Source organism: Moesziomyces antarcticus (genome assembly GCF_000747765.1).
Source record: "Moesziomyces antarcticus DNA, scaffold: scaffold_v10002, strain JCM 10317, whole genome shotgun sequence".
In the NCBI taxonomy this organism is placed as follows: Eukaryota; Fungi; Basidiomycota; class Ustilaginomycetes; order Ustilaginales; family Ustilaginaceae; genus Moesziomyces; species Moesziomyces antarcticus.
This window is the reverse complement of record NW_014639008.1, coordinates 1,044,961-1,071,570: the sequence shown is the minus strand read 5'-3', so window position 1 is coordinate 1,071,570 and position 26,610 is coordinate 1,044,961. Positions and strand designations below refer to the sequence as shown.

The window sequence follows — 26,610 nt, the reverse complement described above, 5'->3', positions numbered from 1 at the left end:
TGGCGCACTCTCTGTGCGTGGCGTGGGCATACCCGAAAGGCCACCTTGCTTTAGCCTGCTTTCGGAAGAAGCGACGCGCGCGCTGAGACCAACACTTGGAAATCGGGGCCGTGGAGGGATCGGGAAAGCCCAGCCTGAATTCTTCGCGCGACTTTTGACGGAGGGGCGCGACATGTCAACTTCTGCCAAGATCCGCATGGTCAGCTTGGTGGCCAGGACCGCATCCTTGATCGTCGAGGCAGCAGCGTCACTCTGCTGGTTAACACATTTCGGACAAGCGAAGCGCCCACTAAGTGTCTCGGAATCGTAAGGGTCTGGGCAATGAAAGCCAAGCACTTGTCAGCTGCCGCCCCTTCGAGCTTGGATGTTGAACACCTGTCCCTCCTCGGGCATCCGCCCTCCGCATCACCATGACGGGCTACTGTGTTGCTCACTCACACAGTAAAAGCATGCTCAACACCAGTCTAGACCTTAAAATTGCTTCTGCATTGGCCTAGCTGCATGACCATGCCCGCATTGGCGCTTGGCGTCTCGACGGGATTGCGCCCCGCTCGGCTTAGCCGATGGAGGGCGGCCGCTCGCTGCAGTGTCGGTTTCAGGAGAAGTTGAATGCATCGCCTCTTGGCAGCCCTTCTCCCGCCTCGTTCGTTGTCGGCTCCTTGGGGCGTGGCGAGAGGGGCCGACTCAGCCTTCTTTCCCTTCTTGGTCCAGGTTTCCGCTCTCGCTTAGTTGGCGCCTTCCTCGCGGGCTCCTTTAAAAGCAGACGAACGCTCGCCCTGCGTCCTTTCCGTTCCCCTTGTCCTTGCACCATCATCCACTTCACTCTCTTTGCTCCTTTGTCGTCTTCCCGAGGCCGGTCCTCGCTATTGCGTCCTTTCTGTCCTTTCCTTTCCTCTTCCGACGCAGTAGACTTCTTTCCCAAGACCTTGCATCTGGACTGGCTTCAGATCCATCGTCTAGCCCGACACTCTTTCTTACACCTTCCCCGTACCTCGACAGAGCTTTTCGATCATGAGGCTCCTTCCACGTGACACAAGCCTCAACACGGTCGCTAGTGCCCTCTCCCTAGCGGCTGCAAACTACAAGCCCATCCCGCAGCTTCCCACCGCCAACCAGAGCACCTCCATCGCCAGTTCTGGTCAGGGTCGCAATGCCCTCAACAGCAAGGGTAACTCGTTCCAGGTTCAGAAGACCGGTTCCACCACCGACTGGTCCGCAACGCACAAGACTTCGGACTGGGGTGTCCCTTCCACTCTCTTCATCCCTGTCGATGCTGCCAACCAGACCACGAGCGCCGACGGTCGCAAGCTCGCCTCGTCCCGCTCGGTCGGTCCAGGCAACTGCCCCTATTCCGCCGGATACACGCCAAATGGCGGCTGGGACAAGCTCCCAGCCCCCGTATTCCCCGATTTTGACCCGGTCAAGGCGACCATCATGCGATACCGCCAGCAGCAGGGCGTCAACCTCGGCTCGTGGTTCGTACAGGAGGGCTGGATGGAGGGTGGCTTCATGTCGTGTGCCACGGGCACCAAACAGGCCGAGTTCGATATTCTCGACGGCTTTGGCACCTCGCGAGACGGTCTCTCTTCTGCCCGCGCTTACATGGAGCAGCACTGGGACACCTGGATCACCGAAGACGACTTCAGGAAGCTCGCCCAGATGGGTATCAATACGGTGCGCCTCCCCATCGGCTACTGGTCCGTAGGACCCTACTTCACCCACTACAGTCCCTTTGAGCAGTACAGCTCTGTCTACGAGTACAGTTGGCGCTACGTCGCACGTGCCATCAACTGGGCCGCCAAGTACGACATTGGCGTCATCGTCGACCTGCACGGCGCGTACGGCTCGCAAAACGGCCAGGCCCACTCGGGTCTCAACGACGGCAACATCCAATGGTACAACTCGTGGAATCAGAACCTTACCACCGAGATTCTCGTTTGGATCGCCAACGAGATCTCGGACGTGACCAACGTGATCGGCATCCAGCTGCTCAACGAGCCCCAGAACCGCGACAGCTACTGGACCTGGCTGCCCACCGCCATGGACGCCATGCGCGCAGCCTCGCCGTATGCCAAGACCATTCCGCTCTATTTCCACGATGCCTTCGTCCTCGAAAAGGGCGCTGCATTCGTCCAGAAGCGATCCGACTTTGTCGTCTCGGACCACCACGCCTACTACGTCTACACCCCTCAGGACCAGGCCCTGTCGGCACAGGGCCACATCTCGAAGCTCGACGGATCCATCATGAACCAATTTGTTCAGCAGTCCGCTGTGGCGCGTCGCAACCTCATCGTCGGCGAATGGTCGTGCGCCCTGGCGTGGAGCTCGATCCAGGGCAGTCAGAACCCGAACAGGGACCAGACCGAGTTCTGCCAGACTCAACAGGATATCTGGCAGACCACCGGTGCAGGCTGGACCTTCTGGTCGTACAAGATGGAGAACTGTGACCAGAATTCGGGTTGGTGCTTCCAGAGCGCTGCCAACAAGTTCCTGTCTGGCAACTTTTCGTCGTGGGGCATCCCCATGTCGAAGCTTTCCCTCGCCGGGATCGCCAACGCCACGGGCGACAAGCTCTCGCCTCTTGCCTCGCTGCGCACCGACATCAGCCGCGTCCGTCTCCCCACCAACGGCACCTCGGCCACCGCAGGCAAGTCTTTCCTCGTCGTTGCCGGTGAGGAGGACGAGGACCCGTTCACCCTGGTCGGCCCCAACGGTTTCGGAAACTCGCTCTTCACGCCCGCAGCTGCCGACGCCGCCGAGAGTGCTGTAGCCGCCCGCGGAGTCGGCGGCTTCGCCTCGCGCGCCGCCCGCGTTGTGCAGCAGGAGCGACGTGCCGCCACCAACGCGAGCGTCTCCGACCGCGGCTTCTCGGACGGCTTCTACACCTCGCGCATCCTGGCTGCGTCGACCGACTCGCTCTCGCGCCTCGGCTTCGCCACCCAGTACCAGCAGGACACGTTCAAGGCCTACCTTGACGCCGGCCGCTTCAAGACGTCCGACCGCGCCGCGTACAACGCCCAGTTCGTCCAGGGCGTCAAGGCCGCCGAAAACGCCATCAGCTTCCTCGTCTCGAGCTACGTCTCCAAGGCCAAGAACTGAGCGCGCACGCGACATTCGTGTAGAGAGACCGCATCATCTGGCACTGCAAGTTACATTCAAGGGAATTCAATGCTGTTTGTTTGATTCAATCGAAAAGAGCGAAGTTGAGGTCGATGTGAATATCCTAGCCTTGGCGACGGGCGGCGGTTCGGGAGGTGGGCAGCTTGTACTTTCGCTCGCGCGCGTTTTCCGAGTCGCCGAGCGAGACCTGGGCGCCCTGCATGGTCTTTGCGATGGCGTGGGTGGCGCCCCTTGCGCCGCGCAGGATGGCGATGGGCACTGCCTTGACGATAGGTCTTCCTGTTGCGCCGGTAGATGGTCCGGATCGGTCGGACGTCTCGGGCTCGTACACCTCCATGGGGATGGCGAGGATGGTTTGGGCTGCTGCGGTGAGTCCCTCGGTGAGACCGCTGTACGCCTGCGTGAGCGCATCGCGCATCCCATCGGGCTGCATGGCGTACTTGCTGACTGCCGGAACCTCGCCATCGGCCTGATCGCCTGCTTGGCCCATCCACGAAGCCCCCACGTCCGCAGTGGATCCGAGCATGATGCTTTCGCTGAGCGATTCGTAGCTCTGCTTCTCTCCCTCCGGCCCCACCGCACGAGCCGTGACCGTTTCCGGCAGCTCTCCGCCCAGGATGTGCTCGGCCTGCTCCAGGATGACCTGCGTCCCCGTCGCCAGCCTAGCGCCCAGCTTGACCGCCTCGAGCGCAGTGCTCTTGGCAAAGCTCGTCGCACCCTTTTGAACGCCCCTCAACACCCTACCGTCCTTGTGATACTGCTCGATCGGCAGCAGCACCAGGTCCGCCAACCCGGCTCCCACATTGACCAAACTCCTGATCGGACCCAGGCCCGACAAAAAGTCTGCGAGCTGGTTCGCCTTGACATCCGGCGTCCAAATGTCGTTGAGCGAATCAAACAGCCTCGGCCATCCACTGATCCCTCGCAAGGTGATGTGACGCAACACCATCTCCGAGCCTTCAAAGTGGAAGAAGTTCATCATCTCGATCGTCTTGCCCTGCCGCAGCAGATTGTAATCCACCCGCTTCGGCTTGTAGTCCAGCTTGATCTTGATCGGCAACACCTCGGCGAACTGGATGAACGGCAGCACCGTTCCAGCGGACGCTTCGACAGGCACCGTCTTGCGTCCGGGCGGTTTGAAGGTGAAGAACTTCTTCAAAAAGTCGAGTGCGTCCTGGTCGACGTGGAGACGGAGAGGGGAGATCTTGGCGCGCATTCGGACCTCGGGCGTTTCAAACGCGATCCCATCCGCATTTGCCCCGCCTTGCGGGCGCACATTCAGCAATTCGACTCGCACCATCTTGCCCGCAGCATCGCGGTGCACGGCCGCATTCTGATCGCGCATCTCGGTAAGGAACGTCTGCCATGTCGAGGTGCGGATGTTGTCGATGATCTCGAAGCGACGCGCGGTGACGGCGATGCGCGAGGCAATGTGGCTCGGCTGTGACGGATCGGCTTGGTCGAATTCTACCTCGAGGCCGCGGAAGTTGAAGTCGATCAGCGAGCGTGCGGAGCGCTGCAACTTGGCATGGCGACCCGAGTCAGGCGTAGCCGTCGTTGGTTGAGCAGACGGTTGCAACGATGACTGTCCAGATCGTGGAGCCGGCAGCGTTTGCCAAGAGGCCGAGTCATCGTCGTCAGAGTCGGAGTGGTGGCCCAGCTCGTCTTGTACAGCTTGCATCATCTCCTCAGGTGCCATCTGCGAAGGAAGCTGCGGTAGGCTGATATGGACTGAGTCGAGAAGATTGCTCGTCGCCGCCTCGACGCTGTCGTCCGGAACCTGCCCGTCAGCCAGCAGCTGCTTGATCTTCTGCAGCCGCCTTCTGACCGACTTGGCCTCGCTTTCCACCGCCTGGCGCGTCGTTGCCCAGTCGTAACCAGAGTGTAGACGCAACGACATATCAAAATCGCTTACGCGAACACGAACCGAGCTTGCGGCTGGGCCTAGCGCAGACTCTACCTGCGGACGCAGTTGAGGGTCTGTGAAATACCCCTGCACGGGGCGGATGCCTTTCGGGTCCAGAAGGCGCACGGTGACATCGTCATCCGCGTAGATGACGGTGTCCGTCCGAGGCGCAGCCAGCGACAACGAAGCAACGGATTCTCCACCGAAAAACTCGTCGGCGTCGAGCGTCGTCTCGACGATTTCAGGATGGTATCGTCCTTTCGCCCCAAGGAAAGTGGCGTCGGACGGCACGTCGTCGTCGACGAGGTCTACAGCTACGGGCAGAGGCACCGCATGACGGTACGCATCGTCCTCGATTCCCGACATCAATTCAGCCATCTTGTCAAAGTGGCCGTCGGATGGCGTCGTTGGACTTGACGCTGATGACTGCGGGTGAAGCTGCTGGTCTTCGATATTGTGAAGCCTTGGTGAAGCCTTGAAACCTGCTTTTGCGTTGGCTTGGGCAGACGAGGGCGTCGACAGAGACGAGATTGAGCCAGCGATGCCCGTGACCACTTCCAGGGTATCGGCTGCCATCTGTACCTTGACGCGAAGTTTGGTGATCCTCACATCCACCTCCGGCCGAGTCATGGACGTGAGATGGATGCTGCCCTTCGACTCTGAAACGTGGAGAACGCGGGCAAACCCTCGGTGGGCCCAATACTGTGAGGCCCGTTGTGGTACTGAAGAGCCCTTTGTGGCAAGGCCTGCTTCGGACTCAATTGCCCAAAAGTCTACGTTGGCCACGGCCAGCTTGACGGAAGTCTTGGGCGCGTGCGATGTGAGCTTGGTCTTGACCGATGCTTCGTCGATCGACAGCACGGCACGCTGTGCTGTGTCCGGAGGAGCCACGTATACAGAGCAGTCCTTGGCCTTGAAGCTGATGCGCGTCACTTCATTTGGCTCGACATTCTCGAACACGCCTGCTGGAGCTTTCAGCAGCCGCTTCACCCTCGGAACAAGGTCCTTGTCGAAGCAGGGCGACAGTTTGACCGCGCCGATCACGACCTCGACGTTCTGTTCTCGATAGCTAGTGCCCGGCTCGGTGTAAGCTTCGAGAACGAGCACTAGCATGTTGTCGTGGCCGCGTGTGTCGAGATCTCTTTCCGCTGTGCGGGCTGCCAGCACTGAGCTCGAGGTCTGGTCGGCCAAGATCCTCTCCTCTACGCTGAGCTGCATCTCGGGAACGCGAGCTTCAATGCGCGTGGTGTTTCGTACTTTGTCGCTGTTCAGAAGGACCTCAAAGTCCGAGGCTAACAAAAGGAGGCTCTTGGACGTACTCCCTGCCCCTGTTGCGAGGGTTTCATCGCCACCCTCCAGGTGCGGGAGCCAGATGCGGATGGAAGCTCGAATGATGGTGGCATGAAGCAACGAGTTGGTGTTGTTAGCTCTGGCAGTGGCGGTTGCCGTCGAGTCGGTGCTGGCGGAAATGACCGACATGCCCGCTCGACTGCCAAAGAAGCGGCTGCCCAGGATTTTGAGTCCTTCAGCATCAGCAGAGTTGTCATCCGGGTCATCAGCGCCCCAGATAGTCGCCAACTGCGTGAGGTCATCTGCAATATACTGGAGCGAATCGAGCTGTCGCTTGCCGAGCTCGACTTTGACAGAAGGCAAAATGATCTTGCAGCGATTCTGCGCTTCGTCACTTGGCAATGAGCCCACTGCGGGAACTCGTCCCATCGAGATGCGCGAGAATTGGACCTGCGGAAGCGATCCCGCATCATAATCTGCAAAGGGGCCATTCGCACCCTTCTCTGCATCGAGCGCATCCATGGAGACCAGTACCAGCGCACGTGTATCAGCAGGTAGGCCGAGGAAGGCTGAGACCTTTTTGGCGCAAATGCAGCCGGTTATGACCGCATCCTTGTCTGCCGGACGCGGCCATGTCTGGTGCTGAGCGAATCGGACGTTCTGGCGCGGCTTGTCTTCCAAAGATGGTCCAGAACGTACCTCCAGATCCTGTACCTGAACCACCAAAACGCCGGCTCGCTTGTCGAGCCCAAATTGCCTCGCGCTGCGCAGGTCCCATCCAGCGAGAGCGGTAGCATTGTAGGATACTTGCGGTGTCCTGATCTCTGTTCGCACGAAGCTGACCTTGACATCGAGATCATATCCGCCCTGCTCCACGGCGTTCGACTGGGAGGCCATGTCGTCGAGAAGATCCGACGCCGACGGTTGAAGCGTGGCGATGCTGGATGCTAGTGTCGCGATCGATCCATCCATAAAGCGGCTTGATCTGGCTTCTGCTTGCATAGCAGCAATCTGGGCACCGGCGAATTTGTGCAGCGCCGGCAAAAGCCTTGTCACCAGCGACGCATCAACAAAGCAATGGACAGGAGCCAGAGATACGACGATATGACCCCGACGACCTTGCGCTGATGCTGGCGTCACAGAGACTCTGACGTACGGCTGCGCGGGGTCCGGAGTAGGGCCCGGCGAGGTGTTGCTGGACTTTGACGATGATTTCAATTTCCATCCACGTTCCCCGTAGGACGCCCGGTAGTAAGGACTCTGCCCCACCTGGGATGAGGCGGATCGCGGCTCGGAGGCTCGGAAACGCGTGGCACGGGGGGAGTCTTGAGACGAGCTTGAAGCGGCTTGGTAGGCTGTTGCCTGCGGAACGCTATAGCGCCAGTCGAAGACATCGACTGTGCTTCTTGCGTAATCATGGCGAGGATGCTTACCAGCTGCCGTATCCCACTCGCTCGCGCGAACGAGGTTCGGATCCAGTAGGAGGATAGGCAGGACGCGCGACGCTTCGGGGGGTGCATGCTGGAAGAGGCTGCTTGGCAAATGCTCGAACACGCCGATATCATCGACAGTGACATTGATGCTGGGTGGTCCGGAAGGAAGGGCGGTGCTGCCTACGTTACCTTTGAACCCGACGGCCAACCCGTCGCATCGCATGCGAAGGTGTCCAAAGTCAGGGTGGAAACGGGAGGGCCGCGCCCAGAAAGCGTGAATCGAACCCATGACGCCGCTTGCCTTGATCGCATCGTCGTAGCCCAGTATGATGTTCACACTGCTAACACGACAGCCAAAGTCGATGCTTCGGCCGGATGATGCGCGTGAAGATGGTCGCGAGTGTTTGACCTGATCTGTTGGAGAGGCTTGCAAATCGCTGCTTTGTTCGTACCTGCGCGCAAGACGTCGCATGAGAATCATCAGAAGCCCTAGATGTTCGATGAATAGGATGGAGGCGACGTTGCCGATCTGCACGTCCATGCTGGTAGTGGTTCGGACGAGGCGCTGAACCGCGCGGCGGGAAGAGGCGCCCGCGTCCTGGATTTGTCGCCGCTCTTTGACAGTCTTCAAGGTCACGATGACAGGCTCTTGGCCCATGCTGAACAAGAGATGCGTAGAGTTTATCTGACGCAGAGGCTCGGTGCGGTCGACCAGATCCGAACGCTTGCTGTCTGCGTGGTCCGCGATACCGGCTGAGGTGGTGTCCTCTTCGATGGCGCTCTGGTATAGGCTGGCAGATGATTCTTGAAGGGATGCTATAGATTGGTCCATGTTCATGTTCGGTAAGCGCCCCTCCTCTTGAGAATCATCCTCAGCCGATGTGTCTGAGGAAGATGAAGAATCCCGTTCGTCGCCGGTGCCAACGTTGCGACGATCTTGGAGCCACACTTCGAGGCCAAGGAGCTGAAGCGTCCTCGTAGTGTCGCTGAAGAGACTTGGTAGGGGGGCCGTTGATGAGCTAGATACATCTGACTTTACAGCCTCGACGTTGAGCGGCTCGTCTGGGGCTCGTTCGCTGCGGGTGTTGGAGCTGTGCACGTTTGCACTCTGGAGACGGATTGAAAGCTCGACATCGTCAGAAACAAGCGCAATATCGACATTCTCGACCGTGATCTTGAGTCGTGTGAGGAGAGCCTCGATATATGATGCGATCAGAGACCCTGGTTGGTCGTCGTCGGCCTTATGGGCATCGGCTGGCGTGTCTGCAGAGATGGATTGATGGATGGACTCTTCGAGATCCTTTGCCTCTTCATCTTCGAAGAGGATCTCGCTGGCTGCACTGGCAAAGGAGGCAGCAAGGCCCTCCGCGAAGGAGTCTGAGGATGGCGCTTCGAAAAGCGAGGGCTCCAGACGTATAGAGATGCCAGAGACCAGCACGGAAAGCTCGCCACTCCAGAAATTGGGCACGGGAAGCTGGATGAGGATCCTTGCGATGCGGCCGGATGCGACGGAGACCGGGAGGGAGGCGAGGCGCTGGTTCAGTGCAGCTGCATCTAGTTCGATGTCGCGGATCTCGATCCTGCCGCTTCCAATGCCTGCGTCGAGCTGAGTCGGGTCGAGCTGGCCTCCATCGACAAAGTGACCGAGCGTCCTCTTGAGGAGATACGAAAGAATCCTCTTTTGCAGATTGGCCGAGAGCGAGAAGGCTGATACGGAGGGCAGCTCCCAGCCGGTGAGAAAGGAAGGCAGAAAGTATGATGCCATCGCGGCCAACGACGGGAGGCCCGGAGCTTGTGCGTTCACCGACTGTGGCACATGCTCGGTGTGGTGTGGCTAGGCGAAGCAGGCTCTTCCATCACCCGCTTTGAGAGACGGATGGACGAAAAAGGAGCTGCAGCGCCGTTCGCAAAGCTGCTGAAGGGGGGAGGCGATGCCGATGTGATCTTGGAGCTGGAGGAGGCCCGAGATAAGGTGTGCCGAGCTTCAAGTCGGCCGTCTTGAGGAACGGCGAGTGGCTGCGTGGGCCCCAGCACCCACTCAGCTCAGGGTCCATGCTGCTGCGCCTTCTCCACATGTGTCTGTCACAATCGCAGCTCTCTCCAGCCCAATTTTGGACCTTGTTAGGTTTCGTGACATCGAGTTCCCACCCCTCAAAATTCAACGCGTCGCGCGAACTGCCTAGCGCCGACTTCATTCTCCTGCATGAGGCTGCGAGGCGAGAGAGGCTCGTGCACGCGGAAGGAAGGCGTTAGTTAGTCGTAGAGCTACTGGGGCTGTCGGGGGCCTTCCGCTTGTTGAACATAGTCTGGGACGCCGTCAGCGGTCGGAAGGGAAGGGAACGAGAGCACAAGCCGACACACGAAAGCGGATATCGGATGCAAGCGAGGGGAGCAAGCGGTATCGGCCCTGCCGGTAAATTCATTCGCGCCCCCGACATAGGCGAGAGAGGGTCCAGCCGTAACGCGAGAGGAAAGGGGCGCGGAAGTCGGAGACCTCTCCATGAAAATATGCACTCCAACACCGTCCGCAGGCCAGCAGATGCGTTGTCACTTCTCGTCACCAACATCGGTCCATCCGACGCATCGCTGGCCGCCGTCGTCGTCTTTCTGGACGCGGTCCTTCCGCTCGCGAGTGTATTTGCAGCCTGGAGCCGCACCGCAACTATCCGGAACTAACGCTTTCCAGACTTATCCATCAAGACGCTCACGCACAGCATTCATCGCCTTGCGCAAGGTTGGTGATCTGCCAGCTGCGTCCGCCCAACGGAGCTTCGTCGTCTCGCATAGGCCGTGGCCGTGTCGACTCTCCTCGGTCTAGCTTTTGAACAAGCTCAGCGAGGTAAAGCTTAAAATCGGAGACCCCTGCAGCTCTGATCGATGCAGCCCGCTGGCTCTAGGTCCAACTTCGACGCAATCCGCTTCCGATCGGATCAATACTCTACGCAGTCGGTCGGCAGGCCCGACTCAAGGCCCTGCGGCATTCCCACGCCACCGCACAGCGAACCGACAATCAGTCTGAGCGGAAGCGACGGACGCGCCCGCAAGGACCCGAACGACGCGCTGCTCCGCGTTGAGGTACCGTCCAGCCGCAAATCCGTCTCGTCGCAGCACCTGCAGCCGCGTCACACCCGCCTGACGTCTGCTGAGTCGCGCTCTCCCTCTGTCGCCTCCTCCCACACCACCACCACCAACACCGACGGGAGCGCCACCCTGGCTGCCACCAGTCCGCAGCAGCCTGGTAGCGGCACATTCCGAACTCACCTATCGCGCATCCATCCGACGATGACGAACGACTCGGACGCCATGTCTTCCGCACGCCTTAATGGGTCCAACGCACCCGTCTTGGACGACACAGACGATAGAACCCGCTCGGCCTCCAGGCAGTCCAGCACGTCTCCACACGCCCCTCGCGCCTCCTCCTCCCTGTCTGCACGCGCCGACTCTGTCAACTCGCCCGGCGAGAGGAGACCGCATCGAAGCGACATGCATCTGCGCGATGTCACGCAGATCCGCTCCGAGTCCCGCATGGCTTTTGATCGCGGCGACAATGACGGCCCCGCCGGTCACGACGACGAAGCAGACCAAAGGCATCCTTTCCCGCGCACCACACCTCACAAGTACTCTCCGCGCAAATCCACCTCTCTCTCCGTCGCTTCCTCTCGCTTCGACGACGCCGAAGCACACGGACTTGAGCAGGCAAGGTCCGGGTCGCGCACCCACACGCGCCGAGACGGTGCTGCCTCGCCTTCCACGCCATTCTCGGCCAGATCCTCGCGCTACGCCGATATCGGTGACACTTCGTCCGGCTCAGTCAGGAGACTGGCCAGGACGTCGGGACGCGCCTCAGCACGACGCTCCCTTGACGATCGAGCGTCGCCGAGCCTGGCGTCTTCGAGTCGCAGCCCTATGCCTGCCGAGTTCCGTTTGCCAGACAAGGAGATCCGCCGAGCCTACCGTGCTGCACACCAGCGCCAAACCAGCGAGCCAGACGACTCGGCTGGGAGCGAAGAGCGCGAAGAGTTGGTCTCTGACGCCAAATCCTCCCGAGAGTCTCAAGGCGGTTCTGTGCCGCACAGTCCTCTTTCCACAAGACGTGACAGCTTGAACGAGATTCGCGAGGAAGGCGCGGCACCACGCACGCATGCGTACACATCACCCAGACGTCGGCGATACGCTTCGGATGCGGCGGCTGAAGAAGCCTCGCCGGCGGACTACGAGGGACGTCTCGGCACTCAACGCAGCCGCATTTCGGTCGACTCCGGCTCGGCACAACGCTACCTCCACCGCGCATCCCAGCACAGCACGCCATCCAGCTCCGCGCGTCGCACGCCGCATCCTTCTGATATGGGCTCGCCCAGCGAAGAGGCTCGCGCGCGCAAACTCTCCTCCACCTCCTCCAACCGCTCCCAGAAGTCGTCGAGCAGCGCATCGGAGCTGCATCGCGCCGCCTCTCGCGTCGGTATGCGCCGACAACACGGCCCCGACCTCTTCTCCGACGATGCGCCTAGCCCAGCAACGGCAGCGGGAGGCGCGCGCGCGTACAGTCCATCAATCAAAACCGAGGCTTCCTCCTCCTTGACCACCTCCTCTGACCGGTCGAGAGCATTGTACAGTCATCATAAGCGCGCGGACGACGCAGCTATGGACACACTCCGTCACCAGATTGGGAACCTGGCTGTCGGGCGTGGAGGTCCCGTCTTTGCCAAGCGCCCGCCCGCATCTGCCTCGATGCGAGCTCACGCGCAGCTGGCTCCCGCACGGTCGTCGCTGGATCTCAGGTCGCCGCCGTTGGGCTCGGTACGCGCCCAGTCGGTGCTCGGCCTGCACAGGTCGCCGGTTGACGCTCTCCGATCTCCGTACCTGCCACAGCATCCTTCAACAGACCCTCAGCCGTCTCGCTATGATCGCTCCTGGCCCTCGGCCGATCCGGCCCATTCGTCCGACACGGCTCAGCGCCTCCACGACCTCGTCGCTCTACGCGCCGCCACGAGTCAGCGTCTTGGCGTACCACAACGAAGCGCAACGGCTATGGGTACGGCTCACGAGAACCATTTTGCAGGGGATAGACATGCACCACAAGTGGAAGAGCCGGCACCGATCCGCAACCTCGCCGTCCGTCTAGCTCAGTACGAGGCGCTTTACAACAAGGCGCCGGTCGACGCAGAAGCAGGAATCGCGGCAGGGCCCCACACCACTCGAACGGTAGAGCTGCTCGGGGCGATTGTCAGAGGCACATCTACGATGTGGGCCGAGCTGTCGGCGTTGCACCCGATCGCCACTGAACAGCACCTGCTTGGCCAGCCGGGAGACGGAGCTACCGAGGCATTCGGCCAGCTGGACGAAGGGCTGGCATTTGTCAACAAGCTCGTCCTCGAGCAGGCGCGCGCCATCCAGGACCTGCTCTTCTTGCTCGATCGCACGGAAAAAGGGCGCCAGGCACAGTTCAATCAGGCGCTCGTCGAGATCGGACACTCTCCGCGTCCATTCTCGCGCATCGGCGCTGGAGTTGCTGAAGCAGGTTCGGATGCACATCTGCTGCGTCGAGCAAAGTCTTCGATGCGGCCAGGTTCGAGTCTGCATACCGACTCGCCTTCCCTGCAGGCCAAGTCTTCCCGCGGGACGGGCAGTGCAGAGCGCGGCAACATGCTGACCGCGTCGCAGATCCGGTCGATGACGTCGCTGGGACATTCGACGAACCATGCCAGGTCAACGTCCGAGCTGTCGCCGTCTTCCGCAGCGGCACAGCGGCGCGTGGAACGTCTTCAGCTGCCGAAGGAAGGGTCGCAGGACTCGCCGCTGGCGTCCAGACGCAGTACCATCGGCCGGCCATTCCCTGCGAGTGAAGCGCCGCAGATGGCACCAGGAGCAAGTGCAGGCGCTACTGGCACTACCCGAGCGCCGCTGGCATTCACGCCGCGCCGACCGCGACTGAGCAATCCTTCGATCTCGAATGCCACTGCCTCGGGTCAGCCGGCATCGGCGGCATCCACCGCGTCGGCGTCGAGCGTCGAAGCCTCGAGCCCAGAGGCGCTGGGCAATGGCGTGCGCCTCCCATCGCAGACCGAGAGCGACGGCAGCACCATTGGCGAGCTGGGTCTGAACGGCGTCACCGACGAGTTTGGCCGCATCGCGAGCGGTGACGCTCTCTCGCCGAGCCAGGAGACGGTGCGACTCGGCTCAGAGCTGCGGACGGATCGGGTGCATGGTACGCGCGGCTCGCGCATCGTCGACGCACTCGCGTCTCAGCTCGACACGCTGCGGCCCGGCGACGGCGTCCCACAGCGGCGCCACACGATGATGCATACCGAGTCTGCCGATCCCAGCACATCACTCTCGAAGCCGCAGCCGCCTCCGCGACCGCCTCGCCACATCAAGCGGCCGTCGGAGGAGCAACTTGGGTCGCCGGCGCGCCGCTCGGTGCTCGAAGACATGGGCACCCCGCGCCAGACCCCGCGCTACCAGACGCAGGACGCGCACGACACCTCGGTCGTCGGAAGCATCGGCAGCATCGGCCGCTTTGCCTCGCGTCGTCTCAGTCGCGCACTCGGCTCAGCCGATGCCTAGGCCCACGAACTCGGAGCTTGAATCAATGATGAAAACGACAAAATGCAAGGGATTGCGAGAGAGCGAAAAGGTGGAGCCGAGGTCTAGATGAATGTGCTGCGGTCTGTCGATGGCGTAGGTGCGCGTGGGGGTTCTGAACCGTTGAGAGCGAGCGAGTCTAGGCCGGCTTCTACACCCGCTTCCTCAACCTCTGCATTTGCGGTGGGATCGATGGACGAGCGATTTGAGAGGCGGAGAGCCGAACGACGGGCAGTGCTAGCCGTGCTCGCTGTGGACATTTGGCGGTTCTTGACGTAGCGTTTTGTCCTAACCAGCCCTGCTGTAGAAGGTGGCTCCTTGGTCGTTGGTTGGTCGGTCAGCGTGTACTTTCGCACTGCTTCTTCAGTGGCATCTGTCAGCGCGACTGCATGACCAGGCCTCCACTCTTCGGCACTGCAATCTTCCATCCCACTAGGTTCGTCGACAAACTCCTCATTGAGGACGGGGCCCACACTGGCGTCCGCATTCGTCGTCTGGCTGCTGCGATTCGACACCCTGTTGCCGAGCGATCCGGAAGTGGATACGGCCGATTCGACGGTGGAGCTCGAGGTGCGCTGGCGATTCGCCCCGCGTGGGCGCCCGATGCTTGCGCCCGCCACCAGCGGCACATCGGACGAACTCGCCACCTGGCCAAATTCGGGCCGCTCCTCAGCCTTGGTCGCGCGTGCAAATGCTCCCGCCGAAACAACGCCATCCTTGGCCCCACCTTGGAGCACAATCGGTCGGCCTGCGTCGGAGGCAAAGCTACCCGAGCGCGAGGGAAGCGTAGCCGCCGCACTTTGGCCCGTCAGACTCGGCAGTGGCGGCAGCGTGTCTGGTTCTGCAAGCCCGGGCATGCCCGCGTCTGCAAAATCGACCACCGAACTGCGCCGACTATCCGCCACCGAGGTGGACCGCGACGAGCGCCGACTGAACGACGCCGACGTGTTGCTCCTCGTCTCGTGGCTGTTCTCCCTGCTCATGCTGTGCCCCATGGGACCCGAGGAGATCTTGCGCGACGGCTCGTCCACCGTGAGCGTTCCGGCGCTGCTTCCCTCGCGCGGTGGGCGCGCGGCCTGCGAGAGCAGCAAAGGCTTGGGCCCCACTGCCGCACGTGGACTTGCCGACTCTTCGCGGTACCGTGCGGGGAGGATGCCCATGCGCGCGGCAGCACGCATGCTGGGCAGCGCCACCGAGCCGGCACTCTCGCTCGCGCGCCGCTCACCACTGTCGTCGCCCGCCACCGACGAAGCGGGCGAAGCCATGGACCGGCCATTCGCCGCAACGCTAAGGCGTTTGCCGAAAGCGTTGACATAGTCCATGCGCCCCGCCGGGCTGTCCGAGACGTTCGGCAGCGGGAAGTCCGGCATGGTATCGCGCGACCAGCGCGTCATATCCGGCGTGCGCGGCGAGTGGAACGCCGCCGACTGCGACCTGCCTTCGACGGTGTTGGTGCGCTTGCGGCCGAAAAAGTTCGCTCCTATCGCGCCGATCGTGGCCACACGCGAGTCGCCCGCGCCCGACTCGGACGGCGGAGGGCTCAGCGGCAGACCGCGGCCGAGCGAGCCGTAGCGCTGGTGCGGCACCGAGGCCTCGGGCGTCGACTCGCGGCTCGAGCGGTCACCGAAGCGCGCGAGCGCCTTGGCGGTCAGGTTCGTGCTCGCCTTGGACAGATTGGCGGCCGCATCGCTGCTCTGCATCGCCTCGGCGTACTTGGCCAGAAAGCCGCTGAAGGAGCCCTTGGATGCGGTGGACACGTCGGACGTGTCGCCGTCGGCGCTGCTCGTGGTCGAGGTGTCGGCATCCTCGGCGCTCAGGCTCGGCCGCGCCCGCGCCCGAGACACGAGCCAGCCGCCTTTCGTCGTTGGCGTACCGCTGTCCGCCTTCGGGACGGTGCGGCTGGGTGTCGCAGGGCTGCTGGGCGTGGGGCTCTTCCACTCGCGCCAAGCCTGCGCCGCCCTCGCCTTGACAGCTGCCAGCGTCGCATTTGAGTCGTCGCCGTCGTCCAGCTCGGTGGGCGGCCCATCACCGGTCAGGTCCGCCGCCAGGCGACGCTGTCTGACCAGTGTCGCTGCCTCGACTACCGGCGCAATATCGTCATCTGGATACGCCTGGAGCACACGCATGCCAGCCGAGAAGCCGTCGGACTCGAGCTGGTGCCCATCGCCGCTGCTGGGCAGCAGCGGCTTGATGTGCAGGATCATCGACGCACACACGTCGATCAGGAACTCGATCTTGGCCGAGCCCGAGACGCTGTTTGAGTCCTGCTCTGCCAGCAGCGCGTCCCAGATCCTGAGCACCGAGGGGAGCGAGAGCTCGGTGCTGAGCAGGCACGCGAGCCAGCGGAGCGAGTAGTAGGGCAGCCTGGGGTCAAGGCTGGATGCGCGCAGATCGCGCCAGAGTGGCGGATCGAGCCACTTGATGCGCAGGCTGAAGCGCAGCAGTGCCCCCGCCATGCCGGTCTGCGAGGGCTGGTGGTCGGCGACGAGCGGTGCGCCTGCACGGCTCTGCTGCTCGACGCGCTCAAAGTCGTAGAGCTCGCGCATCTCGCCGACGAGGGTGGAGAAGCACCAGAATGCGTCGGCCTCGGCATGCGTCGTGGTGTCGGCGAGGTCGGCGTCGTTGTCCCACGGCCTTTCTCCGTCGGCTGCGGCGATGCTTTGCTGCGAGGTGCTGGGTGCGATGCTCGCGGAGGTCGCCGAAGGATATTGTGCGGAACCAAACACGTAGAGGAGGATGAAGAGCGCCTCATTCATGCCCTGGACGTACGCGATGCTTGGGTTGAGGAGTGCAAAGATGTAGAGGATGCGCACGAGCGAATGCCAATTGCGCTCGCCATGAATGGTGTCCTGTGGCTGGGTGCCTGCGTCGAAGATAGCGCTTTTCGAGGCATGATCGTTGTCGGCGTCTTGGTGGGAGCCGTGTGTTGAGCTTTGGAGAGCGTCGTCAGCCGAGGTGAAGGACTGCCGTGACGATTCGCGTGAGAGTCCACCTGGAGATGGCGGCGAGAGCACGATTGGCGGACTTTTGATTGGTTCTGAGGAGGAATCGGGAGCACCATTGGCTGCCAAGTTGAGAGCGGTGGAGACGCTTAAGCTGGAATTGAGGTGCAAGACGTGTGGAGGCGGTCTGGAGCCATTCGAGCTGCTGCTGGTGGTGGATGTTGTGCGCTCGAGCATGAGCTGCTGCCTGTATTCAGGGCTGATTGCGGCCAAGCGGTGCAGCAGATTGTCCTTGGCAGATAGCCTCTGCACGTGGCCAAGGCTCGTACCCGGCTGATTGTCATCGGGAGTCGGTGTGGGGACGATGGGACACGAGGCGCTCGGTCTGGGCGATGCTTGGTAAAAGGCGAATCCGTTCTTGCGAGATCGCACGACATCCTTGTAGATCTGATCCAGCAGTCTATCGTTGTTGGTGGTTTGGTGAGGAGGGACTGGCTGCTGTGTGGACGAAGACAATGGCGAGAGATCTGACAGGAATTGATAGTACTCCTTGCGCCTCTTGGCGAGGACTGAAGGCCATTCTTTCTTCTCGGGAGGTAGGTAGCCGAGGAGCACCTTCCAGGCCTGCGCGCGAAGCCAGCTCGGGGAATCTGGCAGACCGCCGCGAAGGGTGAAGTGGCGGAGGCTGTATAGATCTGCTGTGGTGTGTCCTGGAAGAAGGTCGTTGGGATCGAGGAGGTGGAGAAGGGAGGCGTCGCCGGCGCGAGGCTGGGACGAGCTCATGATGGTGCGTTTGGTGGTGGTGTGAGAGTGGGCGACATGTGCGTTGCGGTCGAGACGCCGAGCCTGTAGACGTCTGCGTGGAGGTGCCCAAGTGTGTGTGTGTGTTTGTGAGGGTGTGTTGGGAGAGCTGCGAAGCGCCGCACAGGCCACAGACTATGGTATCGATGGCGACACGTAAAGGTGGTGGGAGTGGTGGTGGACGTGGTGGCGGTGGTGGAGTGCGTGATATGAAGTAGGAGCGAGAAGTGCTGCACGAACGTCGGACAGCCGTCTGAGTTGCAAAAAGGCTTGTGCGGCTGGCGTGAGGGATCTGCACGGCCGACGACAGCTGCTGGTTGAGCATAAAAAGCTGAGACAGAGCAGCAGCCGACGTTCCAACCGCGCCACCAACGCCCGGGGCGGAGCTTGAAAGCGCCGACTGAGGGGATCGGGGGATCGGGATCACCTGTACGCGATCTCGATCTCGCAGATAGAGGCGCATCGGATGCAAGCCAGACATATGTCGGCATTGAGCGTATAGCCATGATCGACATGCAGCTGCAGCGTGGCCATGCTCTCTCTATGGTTGCAGGGCCAAGGCGGACATTCGGTCGGAACTGCCAAGCATTCAGGGACAGGAGTACCGAAGCGGGCTTAGGACCCTTCGAGTCGAAGAGCATGAACACATAGGCTCAGTCCGAGATGCTTGGGCGAAGCACAACTTGACTGGCCACACTCACACTCAGGGGCCAACGCGCCGTGCCGCCAGCGAGAAGCGGATGTTGTTGGTCTTCCGAGCTGCAGCTGTGGATTTTTTGGATTGTTTTTTTTTACTGACTGCCTGCTGACTGCAATCCGGGAGTGAGATTCCGTGGAGGAGAGGAGGCCGAAGCACAGCCAAGCGCATCATCCATTTTGAGCAGCAACTCGGGCACGCGCGCGGCCCAACGCACAGCCAGCTCGAGTTGATGATTTTGAGAGAGGGGAGGCTGGATTTTCGAGGCCGGGCCGTGGGTGTGATGCACGTCTGCTGCCTGTCTGCTGCCACACCACTCTCAGGGTCGCCCTCACACAACCTTCGTTCGCACGCGCATCACTACCTCGACTTCATCCTCGCTCGGCTCCATCCCGCACCCACTTCACTTCCTCCATCCATCACGCAATCGCACTCGCAGTCTGCAGCTGAGCTTTTGGCGGCGCTCCTCCTTCTCTGTCCACGCCCATCACCCCAGAGACGTCACCGATACATCGCCGCCCCATCACAGATCGCTTCGACTGTCAAACAGCAATCTTTCCGCAGCTCGGCACTCAGTGGACTGGCTCAACGTAAATCCTTCAACTTACCCCGCAGCCACTCGCAGCTGGCTGAGCGTGCTAGAGTCACCGCCGCCATGGCCATCTTCAAGAGGAATGCGCGCGCTACCGACGCCGGTGACGCCGTCCGCAACGGTTCCACCAACGACGCCGACAGCGACGCATCGTCCGCAAAGGGTCTGCGCAAGTTCGCACAGCGCAAACCCGCCAACACCGCCTTCAAGCAGCAGCGCTTGAAAGCATGGCAGCCCATTCTCACGCCGCGCACCGTCCTCCCCACCTTCTTCCTGGTGGCGCTTATCTTTGCGCCCATCGGCGCCGTGCTCTACTACTTTGCAGAGCAGGTCAACGAGTTCACCCTCGACTACACACAGTGCTCCACCGCGCCCGCAACCCCAACCCAGGCGCAGATCCCCTCGAGCAAGTACGACTACCAGCTGCACGACAAGAATACGAGCAACTTCCAGCCACCCACCTGGTCCTGGGACGCCGGCTCCAAGACGTGCAACCTCTACTTTAGCGTGCCCAGCCGTCTCGACTCGAGCGTCTTCCTCTACTACAAGCTCACCAACTACTACCAGAACCACCGTCGCTACGTCAAGTCCATCGACTCGAACCAGCTCAAGGGCGACTCGGTCGCCTACGGCACCATCAAGGGCGGCACCTGCAAGCCCGTCGACGTCGACCCCGCCACCAACAAGATCTACTACCCGTGCGGCCTCATCGCCAACTCGGTCTTCAACGACACCTTCAGCAACCCCGTGCTGCTCAACGTCGCCGGCTCCGACTCGGCCAACCAGACGTACGTCATGAGCGAAAAGAACATCGTCTGGCCCGGAGAGAAGGACAAGTACAAAAAGTCAAAGTACGCCGCCGATCAGATCGTCCCGCCGCCCTTCTGGCAGGGCGCCACGGGCGAGTTTGGCTTCCCCAACGGCTACTCGGACGGCCAGGTGTTCGACCCGAGCGAGAACGAGCACTTCATGGTGTGGATGCGCGTCGCCGGTCTGCCCACCTTCCGCAAGCTGTACAAGCGCAACGACACGGCTGCCATGGAGCCGGGACGGTATCTGCTGCAGGTCGTCGACAACTATCCCGTCAGCATGTTTGACGGCACCAAGAGCGTCGTGTTTAGCACCTCGTCCTGGGTCGGCGGGCGCAATCCGTTCCTGGGGCTCTCGTTCATCGCCGTCGCCGCGCTCTCGGTGCTGCTCGGACTCATCTTTACCGCGCGCCATCTGATCAAGCCCAGGAAGCTCGGCGACATGAGCTACCTCTCCTGGAACCAGCCCGACTCCAAGTGAGCGCGCGCGCGCAACTGCCTCCACCCGCTTTTGCTTGGCGCCATTGTTTTTCCAGACGTGTAGGTAATGAACAAGATGCTATTTTTGCAGTGGACATTATAGAAAAGCTAGGGATCCGAGGGGACGGGTTTGTTTTCGCTCTCGGGCCAGTTGGGCATGAGCTCGTTCGAGGGGGTACCGTAGGGATGCAGAATTTTCTGGGCGACTTGGTCCCCCGCAATGGGCAGGGTGACGGTGGGGTCGAGCGAGCTCTTTGTTGGATGGAGGAGGCCGAGTTGGGTGAGGGTATTAGCCTGGTCCCAATAAAGACTTTCGTAGGCGAGCTTATCACCACGCATATTGACGATTCCGACCATGGGGATCCTCAACTTCTTACCGGTGGGGGGTACGCCGGGGAGGAAGTAGTCGATGACGGTGGTGTGGGTGCAGCTAAAGACCATTTCGTCGATAATCCTATCGGCGCCAATCGTCCTCGAAATCGGCACGAGCGTTGTATCGGGAGGCGAGGCATTGGTGAAATGGTGTTGGTAGAATCGAGCCAACTGAGTATAACCCGCTCCGCCGGTGAGGCAGGCGATGTGGTTGACATAAGGTTCGGCGACCATGGTGCGCATGGTGCGTGCAGCGGATCGCGTGGCGAATTCAAAGTACGTATGTTGATCCCACAGCTGTTCGAGCGGGAAGCGCGGTCCCATGGCAGCCTTGAGCGTCGCCACGGTGCGTGAGTAGCTCATTGCTGCAGCACTTCGGTGCGAATCTTGCATGCCGGTGCTGAAGGCGTAGTCCTTGGTGTGGTGTGAAAAGGGGAATGCACACGCCCATACCGACGCCTCGTCCGGTACTGCATACGTAAACACCGACAATGTCTTGGGTCGTACCGGTCCCAACTCAGCGGTAAACGCATCCAGCTCGGGATGGAAGGGTAGGGCCGATTGAGGGATGTCGCCCGACTTGGCTGCTTGTACAAGCGCATCCACCAGCTGTGCATCTTCAGCCACATGCGCGGTGAACGGTAGCCCCGCATCGATGGTTCGCTTTGCCGCCTCGACTGCCTGAGCTGGCTGCAGCTGCGATCCATACGCCACGTACGCTGCCAACCCACCCTTGCGCGACGTCTCGGCCTGCAAAGCCGCAACCACATCCGCATCGTCTTGTTCCAACCCCAACGTCAGCAGTGCCGTATACCGGTTCCACCCACCCGCGTTGTCGATGAGCGCAAGCACATTTGTTGCCATTGCCCAGCCGTTTGTCTCGCGCAGGTCACCGTCGGATACCCACTCTCCGTGTGTGGGCGGCGTGCGCAGTGCGGACAGCGATGCAGATCCAGGCGTGGTATCCACCAACACCACCTCGTACCCCTCTTCAGCCAGGTTGGTCGCCAATCCCCGCGACCCAGCATGCATGCTGCCCAGCATCACTACGCTAGGCGCTCGGCCAGGAATACGTGCGGTATGCACCCCGCAGGGAAAGTGCTCGTACGTGATCCCTTCCACCATCGTGTATGCTGCGGTAGGCTAGGTCGATGTGGGGTGGAGAGCGTGTGCGCAGTTCAGGCCGGCGACTTTTTGTATGTGAGTTGAAATCATGCCCGTGCGCAGCCGCGGAAATCTCGCCGGTGCAGGTGCGTGGTGCATCGCCGCGGCCCGTCCCAACCGCCCGAATACGCTGACATGAGGCACCGACGAGCCCCGGCTTTCCATCCCGGACCCAGTATGATACAAGAATCCACCCTCTCATCCCCTGCGCCCGCTTCCCATTCTCCCAGCTCATTCCCCCCGCGCGGTGCGCAATGGCTGCTCAGCACCGGACGACGTTTGTGTGCCTAGATCATATTTTTGAGTGTTCTATGTGGATGTAGTAGATGCAGCAGCCCTGCTCCCCTGGATCAACGACTAGTTGCCCTCCTTGGCCGCCTCGTCACGCAGCAAGCGACGCAGGATCTTGCCCGACGGGCTCTTGGGAATCACCTCCATGATCCTCACGCCGCCGCGCAGCTTCTTGTGGTTGGCGACCTTGGATGCGGTCCACTCGATGATCTCCTTGGCGACCTGCTCCGCGTTCTCCTTCTGCGCCACCTCCTCTTTAAGCACGACGTACGCGCGCGGCAGCTCGGTCGCCTGCGCCTTGTCGTGCACGCCGATCACGGCCACATCGGCGATCTTGGGATGCGAGAGCAGCGTGGCCTCGAGCTCGGCGGGCGGCACCTGGAAGCCCTTGTACTTGATGAGCTCCTTCTTGCGGTCGACGATCCAGAAGAAGCCGTCCTTCATGATGGCCACGTCGCCCGTCTTGAACCAGCCGTCCTCGGTGATGCAGTCGTCCGTCGCCGCCTTGTTGTTGAGGTAGCCCTTCATGATGGTGGGCCCACGCACCCAGAACTCGCCCGGCTTGCCGTTGTCGCCCTGCTCGTGTCCGACGTCGTTGCCGTCATCGTCGACCAGACGCCCCTCGACGCCGGCGAGCAGACGGCCGCAGCTGCCCATGTGGTCGTGGTATTCGTCCGGCCTGGCGAAAGTGGCGGTGGGCGAGGTCTCGCTGAGGCCCCAGCCCTGCGTGACGCGCAGACCGGGATGGGCGGCCTCGACCTCGAGGCTGAGCTCGGTGCCGAGCGGCGCGGCGCCGGACATGACCCACTTGAGGCTCTTGAGGTTGTACTTTTTGGCGCGCGGGTCCTTGGCGAGCAGCACGAGGATGGGCGGCACGACGTAGCTGATGTTGCACTGGAATTTCTCGACGGCGGAGCAGAAGACGTCGAGGTCGAAGCGCGGCACGACGATGCACTCGGCGCCAATGTAGATGCTCTTGAACATGTGCTTGGCGAGGCCAAAGATATGGAACGACGGCAGCACGCCCACGTAGCGGTCGTTGGGCCCGATGGCGTCGCCAAACGTGGAGACGATGGCGGTGGTGACGGCGGTGAGGTTGCCGTGCACGAGCTGGACGCCCTTGGGCTTGCCGCTGGTGCCGCTCGAGTAGACGACAAAGGCATCCTCGGTGCGGTCGTCGACCACCTTGTGCGTGTCGAGCCTGCCGTCGCCGAGGAGCGTGCGTGCGTCGACCTCGCCCTTGTCGCCCTTCTTGAGGCTGTCGCCGTCGTCGAGGATCCAGAGACGGTTCTGGCCGTTTTTTGACTTGGGGCCGAGCTTGGCGAGTTCGAGACCTTCGCGTGCGGTGCTGAGCACGCTCTGGTGGCAGAAGATGTACTCGATCTCGGCGTCGTGGACGGGATGCACGAGCTCCTCGGCGCCGTACGCGGCGTTCATGGGCACGAGCACCACGCCTGCGCAGAGACCGGCATGGACGATCCACGGATATGCGGTGCTGTTGGGCGAGAAGATGCCCACCCTCGAGCCGGGCTGGAGGCCGAGTTTGTGTCGCAGCGCATAGGCGAGTCGACGCGAGTCGTCGTGCAGCTGCTTGCGCGTGGTCTTCTTGCCGTCGAGTCGGATATATGCCGCCTTGTTCTCGTCGACCTTGTTGGGATTGCTGTAGAGAAAGTCGAAGAGGTTGCCGCGCTGGACGCGCGGCGGATCGGCCTCGCGCGCCTTGATGATTTGGGGGGCCATGATGGAATCTACGAAGAGGAAAGAAACGGATGGATGGGGAGAGGGAGAGAGGATCGCTATCGTCCGCCGGGGGCGTGGAGTATTTGAAGCAGGCTGGAGTGTTGCGGGGAAAGTGAATCACGAGCTTTTCATTGGGCCATGACGGCGGGCACTATGTGTCACGGCCCCTTGGGCAGAGGCAGCACGGTCGGCACCGCGTGAGGTTGTCACGAGCAATCCATCCTTCTAGTTGCCGCCTGAACATTCAGAATTGCGTGGTTCGGGTGCGGAGAGTATTGCAATGCAGCTCGCCGAGAATAGGCCTTTTTGCGGAGTGACAGTGTGGGGACGGTCGGTCGGCACTGCGGATTTGCGGTTGATTTTTTCGCAGCTGCTCGATTGTCGCGCTGCTGAGCTGCTGAGCTGCTGAGCTGCTGAGCTGCAGTGCTGCGCGATGCTGCAGCTCTCCGGCAACCGGTTGCGAAGCCAGGCCGACTGCCATCCGATTTTACCGGCACTCCGACTCGCTGCTCGTCAGAAGCTGGCTCAGAGCCGTAATTCCGCCACCTCCTCAGCGCAGCCACGCCAGCTTTCTGGGGATCCGGAGAGGCTGTCCCTCTTGTGTCTCGGACTCTAGAGTTCTGTAGCTGCCGGCTGCAAACAAATGGCAGTGTCAGCCGTCACCATCCTACGGCTAGCGCGCGCTGTCACCGGCAGATCTTTGCTGATCTAGGTCTGATTATCCGGTGTCGCCTATCCGGCCCGATGGCAGTGTGCATGTCCTGCTTGGCTGACCCTTCTTCGCGATAGCTGGAGGCTCTTCCGATGGATGGGCGTCGGTAAGATCGGGTCGGGAGCCGTCAACCTCCCAGCAGCTGTGCGCCTCGTTCGCTTTGAGATGGGAAGCAGGCCCTTTTCATTTTGGTGCCGGATTTCCTTTGTTGAATTACCTCTCAGCCTTTTCTGTTCTCGCTGATTTTTGCGAACTTCGCAATCTGTTAGATCGAAGCAGGATAGTCGGTCACCTCCCGGATTGGATGAGCCGTCGTGTGAGCCGTCGTGTATCGCGAGCGCCTCCCACTTTGACGGTCGGAAAGACCGCGGTGATCGGGACTGCACAGATCGTAGACATGCAAGGGGATGATACAAACAAGGAGGTCCGCGCGAGTCCGTGGAGACACGCTCGGCCATGCCACGGCCAGGCGGCGGTCGTCGGTAGCGAGGGTGCCAAGCTGCAAGAGCGGATCCAAGTGCCAGCACACCTTCAGCAAACTATGGGAGACTGCCGAACTGATCTGTGGACCATCATCTAGGTCGGCCGCTGGCTGGCGCGTGCGGAGCGTGGCGAGCCTCGCCTTGCAGCGGCATGCGTGTCTTGTATTTCTCCGCCAAGTCAACCCAGACCTTCGCTTTGGAGTGGGCCGAGCGCGTCGGAAGCCAGCTGCCGACATGGCCGCATGGGATTGGCTCGCCTACGCCTCCCATCTCGCACACCCGCACGCCCACCATGCTCAGCGCGCCGATCATCTCATCTGAGCGCAGCCTGTTGCATGCATTGCGATGCATCCGTAGCAACCTAAAGCAGCCCAAGCAGCCTATGAATCGCCGCGGCAAGACGGGGCCGGAGAAGCCTGCCCAAAGATTCACACGCCGACCGGGAAGCTGCGAGTGAGACTTGGCGGTCAGGGATGAGACCGAGAGTGGGAAGAAGGTGGACCCCATGCCAGCCAGCCGGCCAGCCAGCCAGCCAGCCAGCCACGGGATTGCGGCAAGCGCCACAGACAAGAAGAAGTCCAACACCGAGCGTGCGTGCCGTGCCGAACCGCCTGCTGAGAAGCGTTGGGTCGGTCAGGGTTCAGCGGAAAATGGGAAGAATTGGTCATTTGCAAGTCAAAGTCGCCTGCCTGGCTCGAGTGGGCTCGCCTCGTTGGCGAGACGCCTTGGAGCGCCGCCTCGCGTCTTTTGCTCATTTTGGGCGCGCCTTCGCGCTGTCGAGCTGCGAGGCAAGCAGCAGCAGCGCGAGACCAACAGAGAAAAGCAGCAGCCAAGCCGAGGCGCGAGGCCAGCGCAAGAAAATATGCATGCATGCAGCTCGCTCCTTCTCGCTCTCCGCGCCCGCGTCTGCTCGCCTGCTGCTTGGCCGGCTGCTCGCTGCCTCGCGTCTTTGAGCTGGCACACACACGAGCGCGCCGCGCGGGGACGTCAAAAGGCTCCGTGCACGCACTTTTGGCACCCTTCTGCACCCTTGCCGCACCAGCCTGAGCCAGAGCCAGAGCGTGAGGCGAAAGAGAGTGTCTCTTTTGGGTGCGGGTGCGCGGCGCGCAGAGAGCTTCGTGCGCCTCGCCTAACCAACTGAGCTGAAGAATAGAAACGCAGCGCAGCAAGCTTGCCCTTTCTCGTCGTTCGTCGTGA

The 26,610-nt window shown here is 61.6% G+C and overlaps 7 protein-coding genes across 7 annotated transcripts; 3 read left to right on the top strand and 4 right to left on the bottom strand.

The window, feature by feature from the left end:
- Positions 1-1,011: 1,011 nt before the first annotated feature.
- On the top strand, positions 1,012-3,099 carry PAN0_002d1277 (glycoside hydrolase; the record flags this gene model as incomplete). The annotated part of the gene is made up of 1 exon (XM_014803444.1): positions 1,012-3,099. The coding sequence occupies one exon, from the start codon at positions 1,012-1,014 to the stop codon at positions 3,097-3,099; it is 2,088 nt and encodes a 695-aa protein (XP_014658930.1).
- A 124-nt stretch (positions 3,100-3,223) lies between these two features.
- Positions 3,224-9,514, bottom strand: PAN0_002c1276 (uncharacterized protein; the record flags this gene model as incomplete). The annotated part of the gene is made up of 1 exon (XM_014803443.1): positions 3,224-9,514. One exon carries the CDS (start codon positions 9,512-9,514, stop codon positions 3,224-3,226), a length of 6,291 nt encoding a protein of 2,096 aa, XP_014658929.1.
- Positions 9,515-10,257: 743 nt separating this feature from the next.
- PAN0_002d1275 (uncharacterized protein) lies at positions 10,258-14,313 on the top strand (the record flags this gene model as incomplete). The annotated part of the gene is made up of 2 exons (XM_014803442.1): positions 10,258-10,365; positions 10,633-14,313. 2 exons carry the CDS (start codon positions 10,258-10,260, stop codon positions 14,311-14,313), a joined length of 3,789 nt encoding a protein of 1,262 aa, XP_014658928.1.
- An 83-nt stretch (positions 14,314-14,396) lies between these two features.
- On the bottom strand, positions 14,397-18,555 carry PAN0_002c1274 (TBC1 domain family member 13-like; the record flags this gene model as incomplete). The annotated part of the gene is made up of 2 exons (XM_014803441.1): positions 14,397-18,119; positions 18,211-18,555. The coding sequence occupies 2 exons, from the start codon at positions 18,553-18,555 to the stop codon at positions 14,397-14,399; spliced, it is 4,068 nt and encodes a 1,355-aa protein (XP_014658927.1).
- A 499-nt stretch (positions 18,556-19,054) lies between these two features.
- On the top strand, positions 19,055-20,653 carry PAN0_002d1273 (transcription regulator; the record flags this gene model as incomplete). Its single annotated transcript, XM_014803440.1, has 1 exon — positions 19,055-20,653. One exon carries the CDS (start codon positions 19,055-19,057, stop codon positions 20,651-20,653), a length of 1,599 nt encoding a protein of 532 aa, XP_014658926.1.
- A 107-nt stretch (positions 20,654-20,760) lies between these two features.
- Positions 20,761-22,149, bottom strand: PAN0_002c1272 (NTF2-like protein; the record flags this gene model as incomplete). The annotated part of the gene is made up of 1 exon (XM_014803439.1): positions 20,761-22,149. The coding sequence occupies one exon, from the start codon at positions 22,147-22,149 to the stop codon at positions 20,761-20,763; it is 1,389 nt and encodes a 462-aa protein (XP_014658925.1).
- Positions 22,150-22,545: 396 nt separating this feature from the next.
- PAN0_002c1271 (amp binding protein) lies at positions 22,546-24,219 on the bottom strand (the record flags this gene model as incomplete). The annotated part of the gene is made up of 1 exon (XM_014803438.1): positions 22,546-24,219. The coding sequence occupies one exon, from the start codon at positions 24,217-24,219 to the stop codon at positions 22,546-22,548; it is 1,674 nt and encodes a 557-aa protein (XP_014658924.1).
- Between the last annotated feature and the right edge of the window lie 2,391 nt (positions 24,220-26,610).